General features: G+C 33.8%; 1 protein-coding gene across 1 annotated transcript; it reads left to right on the top strand.

The window, feature by feature from the left end:
- The first annotated feature begins 4,179 nt into the window (after positions 1 to 4,179).
- LOC110916014 (probable receptor-like protein kinase At5g18500) lies at positions 4,180 to 5,669 on the top strand. The gene is made up of 4 exons (XM_022160764.2): positions 4,180 to 4,602; positions 4,699 to 4,828; positions 4,922 to 5,134; positions 5,449 to 5,669. Exons 1-4 carry the CDS (start codon positions 4,589 to 4,591, stop codon positions 5,533 to 5,535), a joined length of 444 nt encoding a protein of 147 aa, XP_022016456.1. The 5' UTR covers positions 4,180 to 4,588; the 3' UTR covers positions 5,536 to 5,669.
- The last annotated feature ends 897 nt before the right edge of the window (positions 5,670 to 6,566 follow it).

The following is a 6,566-nucleotide window of genomic DNA, read 5'->3' as shown; positions in this document are numbered from 1 at the left end:
GATGTTATACGATTTGGTTTATTAAAACAAATGTTTTTGAGTTAAGAGTCATGGCTACGAGATTTTATAAACTATAATCAATTCGATTTGAGTTGGTTAACTATGTTGCAATACACTTTTCAAAACAAGGTTTGTATTTTGACTCTTGTAGTCTAACGTGGTACTGCAACATATAAACGAGCCATGAATCCAATACTCTCATAAAACCTATGTACTCGCCAGCATTTCTTTCCTGACTTTATTTTTACATATGTTTCAGGTGGTATTACTTGATGTTGCTTGCTAGGAAGCTTGTGTCACATAGGACCTGGACGAGGCCTTAGTGACTTAAAAACAGTTATAAACAATATGTAGTTTGTTTGTTTTGATCTAAAGACAATGTACATTACTTAATAATTCAATAAAACGGAACATTTGGTTACCATGGTTGTGGAACAATAATTCTGTTGCAACACTCCCCGACGTTTCCGCCACGGTTTGTTGTTTTAACGTGGTCGGGGTGTGACAGGTCGAGGTGTGAAACAAGCCTCCTCTAACATATTTTCACTTTCCACACCTCCAAATTACTCTCAAACACTCCAAAATTATCAAGAAATCTCCAAGTTTGGGTCCAAAGTTTCAAGTATTTAAGTGGGATTTCAACTCACTATCTTCTTCATTCCTTCAAGTTTTAATCTTTTTTCCACTTGGATAACATCTAGGAATGTTTCCACAAGTTTAGCATGGTAAACTAAGTTGGAAGATCACCACATTTGAGGTCCAAAGTTGAATTTAAATTCTGTTTTGTTAAACATTCAAAACTATTAACATATTCAACACCTTTCCTGGATGAATATGAACCAAACCTTGTTCCCAACTAACTTGCATGTTGTGGGGCTTGAGTTGAGGTATGATTCAGTTTAAGGTGCAAACACCTCCAATCTAGTGAACCTAAGTCATTAAGTAAACTAACTAGTAACAAAGTGTCCAAACTACACCAAGTCTCCAAACATTTGTCATGATTGGAATGCACTAGTTTAGTTTTAGTTTCACTTGGTTACTTGATGATTTAGATGATTAGTTATTTGTACATTCTTTATTGTATTTATGACCAACCGAAATCATCAACTAAGTTGATGATTTTGTGCTTTGGTGAATCCATACAATGAGGTTAAATGGATGGAATTCATCTTACCTCTATGCAAGATAATATATGACTTGGACTAAAATACTTATAAATATATATATATATATATATATATATATAATTATATATTAGAACTGAATCATAACACCAACCAAACTCATGGTTGAATGTTATGTATTAGGATCATTTTCATCTTGGTCAAAGTTCCTCAAACTATGGATTCTAATGGGTTAATCGGTACCCATGAAATCACGACCAGAATAGTGTCCATAACGAGTGCTTTTAGACGAGATGTATTTTCTTTCAATATACATACTTTTATACTATCTTGAAACCCTAATCTAACTCAATACCGAACTCCATAACTCATACGCTTCATTCATCCTTGTAGGATAACCTTGACGTTTCCCTAAACTCTAAAGACTCTATGTTCACGTTTGGAGCTTTCGCAAACCGTGATTATACATGACCCCTTTTTACTTTAAGTACACTTTTGGGGTGCAATATATATTCATATCAAACTTACACATACACAATCATTCACATGATTCAAACAAACAAATCTATACATACATGCTTAATACGTTATACTTTAGGATACTTGCATTCTAGAAGGCTTTGTTGAACAAATACTTGTAATTAACTTCATGAGCCAACCTTAACCTGTATAGCGCTATGGGACTAGCACACCGCCCGTTTGATGGGTCATTGTTAAGTACTCAATCGTTAACGATCTTGTCATTTTGATGACGAGATTACGCTAGTGGAATCTTTGGGCTAACACGTATGTGATGCATGCTAGTTCATGATAAGTTATGCCTTAGTATACGATTTTGCCATGTGGATTTTGTTAAACTTTTATACGTATGCTAGTAAACCAAACTTGTATGCTCACCAGTGCTTTATGTGTTCACCGTTACTTTAATATATATTGTAGGAATATGATGAAGATGCGTTGAAAAGAAATCTCGTAGGATGGACTAGAAACACGCCTTATGTTAAATTACGTTTTGTTATTTAGTTCTTATGTTCAAGTTGTTGTATTTCCTTTTGAACAATGCATTTCTTCTATCAATAAATGAAATTCGAATTATTTAAATATTGTCGCAATTAGCAAGTTATGAAGTCTCGAGCAATATCGTTTTCGTCTCACTCTGATGTTTCCGCCATCACTTGGGGTGTGACAGCTCACAACTGTCATAATGTAGCTTAAGTATTGATATTGAATTCTGATTAATTTCCAGAATATGTAAGGTATCATAAAGCATAATTAGAAAACAATTTCTTATGGTTCTTATAGCTTTAACATTTAAATTTGTCACTAACTTTCATGTTAGTTACTTGTTGACTTATGGTAAGAAAACGTATAGAACTAGACTCAGCCTATCATGTGTTAATTGGAATAATAAGATTAGCCGACTTAAATATCAATAATATGCGACTACCTATTTTAGCCAACTGTTCTTTTGAATTATAGATACTTTCTTTGCTTATGCCTAGTCTAATGACATAATTATGCAGTGAGATTCTTTCTTGAATAACCTTAGAGTAGGAATTAGTATTTGTATCCTGTCTATTGACCTTATCTATACTATATTAATAAGCATATCCAAAGGACTTCTTAAGGTCATTTAAATTTCCTTAAAACACCCCTAAAGCATAATGTACAAGTCTTTTAAACACAACAAACACATTTATAACCTCACTTTCCAATAATACCCTTATTAACTCAAACAAAAACACACAGATCATCCTACCGTCCATCACTTCACATGGATCATGATCCTACCATATCCTACCGTCCATCACTTCACATGGATCATGATCCTACCATCCATTACTTCACATGGATCATGATCCCCACATGCCCTTTTGAAAGCTGTCATACAGTCCCTACTTTTGTAGCTTTTTCAAACAAGAGAGGAGAGAGAAACACTCCTTTTCTTCTTTGCAAAGCTGGTGGTCACAGATTTCACTGAATCTATTTGGCTCCATGCTTTGAATTTTGAAATTCAGATTCCACTCTCAATTCTCTCACAATTTTTACATCTTGCTAGAGTCGTATAGAAGTTGTGTGTTCCGGCTACTAGCGGCGGCGATGGCGACTACACCCACTTACAGAGGTACCGGATCTAGCGGATTTGGTGGTGACGGCGGCTAGGGTTTCGCGGCAAGCCACGAAGAAAGCCGCTTCGTTGTTGTTCAGACCCGACCTAAAAAGGACCACCGTTCCAGCTTTCTTCCACATCAATGTTTAGGGACCATGAAGGTAACCTTTAAACCTTAAAATGTCTAAATGTTACCAGAGATCTGGCTCAATACCATTTCGTTGTTCTTTTTTGAATTCCTACACATATCCCCAAACACCTATTATCTGCTTTTCTTTTCATTTGCAGAGGGAAGAACTGAGAGAAAAAAAGTGTGTGTGAGAGAGAGGGGGGAGACGAGAGAGAAGATAGAGGTGGCACATGGAACTAAGGTTCCGGTGACGACAAGATACGGCGAGGTTGAATAGTGGCGGTAATAACTTAAAGTGTTCAGATCTGGAATTATAGGGTTTTGGCTTTCATGATTTTCATTGGGGGTTTTTGTTCTTCAATTGAGGCTTCTGTCTTTTTCTTTGGGAAGAATTTGCAGAGATATTCATTATTTGTAATTTTTCAATACATATTATGTACATCTTATTTGGGTTTTGCTTTTGATGGGTGAAAAAAATATAATCTTTTGTTTGGGTTTTGCAGAAAAAAGGTAACATTTTTAGATATCGTTATTTGGTTTGTTGCATTTCATCTCGATTTCACTATTTTTGGGGTTTTATGAGGCTTTTTTTGGTTGATGAATAGGTCTTTATTTACATTGTTCCCACATAAATGTTTGTGATTTTGTAATTAAAGTTTTTTGACTATCAATATTATTTTCTAAATAAATAGGTGACTTTGTCTACAAAGAGTCCCAAATCAGACAAACAAAACCTTTGGGAAGCATCAACTGAGAGACAGAAATAACACTTGAATTGAGGTAGTAAATATGTTTTTGTATAAAGATTCTCTAATGTTGTATAATAAAAGCTTCTTGTGATAATTTATTTGTTTCTTAGTTGAATTGATGTTTTTTTATTTGTATCTACGATGATGAAAAATATGAGTTCACAGGGCCAAGTAGGGTTTAGGGTTTGTTGAAAAACTACTCATGGTGTGTTTCATTTCCAATATACACACGGCAAGAAAAATCAAGAACGGTTGAAGTTAGTTGTAAGTTGTAACTTCGAATTCCCATGGCCATATACCAGAAATGACAATTTTAACTATCTATTTATGAATGGGTCGGTTGATTTCGGGTTGTGTTTTACCTTTAATGCATCAAATTTAATATATTACCAGATGACGAATTCAATGCCAAATTATCTAATTTTGGACTTGCTAAGTTATTAGCCGCCGGAAAAGTCATATCACAACCAGAGTTATGGGCACGTTCGGGTAACTAATACACAAAAAAATCATTTGAATTTTTTCTTGTATCATTTTGGTCTTTTAATACAATATGCTCATACTTCAATGTTTAATGTTGTATAGATATGTAGCTCCAGAATATGCAAATAGTGGTCTTCTGAACGAGAAGAGCGATGTGTATACTTTTGGAGTTCTACTATTGGAAGCAATTACAGGAAGAGATCAGGTAGATTATAGTCGTCCAGCGGATGAGGTATGTATTTAATGTTGCATTAGTCCAAACAAAACTGTTTAAAACCATTTTGGTGTGGATTTTAAATTTTTATGTTTTTGTTGGGATTTTTAGGTGAATCTGGTTGATTGGCTCAAAATGATTGTTGGAAATAGACGGTCAGAAGAGGTTGTTGACCCTAACATTGGTACTAGAGCATCTAGAACTGCACTTAAACGTGCACTTTTGAACGCTTTGAGATGTGTTGACCCTGATTCTGAAAGGAGACTTACGATGGGTGAAGTTGTGCGTATGCTCGAGTCTGAAGAGTATCCAGTAACACGAGAGGTTTGTTTTCAAACTAAATATGTATATAATTAAATAATGTGTTACATATAGTTACAAAGGTTATATCTTTACAGCTATAAGTGATTCTTGTTTTGGTGGCTAAACGGGTGGGTCACGAGGTGCAAAAAGGGTACTTTTTAAAATTGCTTGAAACAGGATTGCTTGCTTGCTTGGCAACCCAAATCACCTTTTCGTCTATTCTTTTTAAATTGTATATTTATTAATAAATAACGGGTTAATATGGTGACAAAGGTTACATCTTTACTACAATAAGCGATTCTTGTATTCTGGTACTAAAACCGATTTAAACGCAGGGTCAAAGACGTCTTAGGAGTCAAGCTAATGCAATGGAACCCGAGTCTCAGACCGAAAACTCGGATGCAGAAAAGGTGGCCAAGTAAAATTTGAAGTCCAGTATGACCAACTTCCACATAGTACAGAAATGAAATGCAGAATATTGTTGTTGAATTTAGTGAAACAACCAAGATGATGGGAAGCTAATAACAAACACACATCTTATTATTTTTTGTTATTATTATGATTGTTTACATGTAGATGATGATGTTGGAGAGATTGATTTGTGCATGATGGAAGTCATCGAATTTCGGGTTGTGTTTTTATCTGGGAACTCATAAGCCACAAGCCTAATATTGTATTTTGTTTTTCATTTTAAGTCATTGGGATGGAGCATGGACTCAAGGAAGTCCAATGACTTCTTCACGAACGCATGATCAATATTTATTTAAGCTTAAATAGAGACTATAAATTTAATTGAATGGATAATTAATAATTTTTAATCGATTAAATGGTCTTAAAAATTGAGAAAAAATGAAATTACAAAACGTCAGTTTTAAAAAAATATAAAATGGTTTCCATATTCAAGATTAATAAATTATGATTTTTTACGGAAGCAATTGTTGATAAAATAATTTTTAATCAAAGTTATAAAGTTCCTGGTAAAGCTTAAGAAATGTAAATGTGAAGGGCTTATTTTTTTCTATGTCAAAAGCAAACGTATTTGTGAGCAAGTGGAAAATAAAAGTGAAAATGGTAAATGTGAAAGTATTTATTTATGTAGTAGTAATTTTAGCAATCCTCTTCTTGTTTGACCCATTTTATGGTATGTATGAGAACAAATAATAAGATATCTATTGATTTAATATATAATAATCTAATTAAAAAACTTTTTGACCCTGATAATATTTTAGTAGATTTAGATGTGGTGTTTGTTGAGTCCTGTTCAAAAAAAAAAAAAAAAAAAAAAAAAAAAAAAAAAAAAACCGTCTTATGAATTCTTATGTTGTTACTTGGTCATCGTGAGTCATGTATAATATTTCAGCTCTAAGTATTAGTTGTAGTTATTGTTGCGTTTACTTTTCTATTTATATATTGTTAAAAACCAGTTTGCCCGTCGTAAGTTGCGAGTGAACCC

Source organism: Helianthus annuus, chromosome 16 (genome assembly GCF_002127325.2).
Source record: "Helianthus annuus cultivar XRQ/B chromosome 16, HanXRQr2.0-SUNRISE, whole genome shotgun sequence".
NCBI classification, from domain to species: Eukaryota; Viridiplantae; Streptophyta; class Magnoliopsida; order Asterales; family Asteraceae; genus Helianthus; species Helianthus annuus.
The sequence above is the reverse complement of the archived record's forward strand: the minus strand, read 5'-3'. Positions and strand labels throughout refer to the sequence as shown.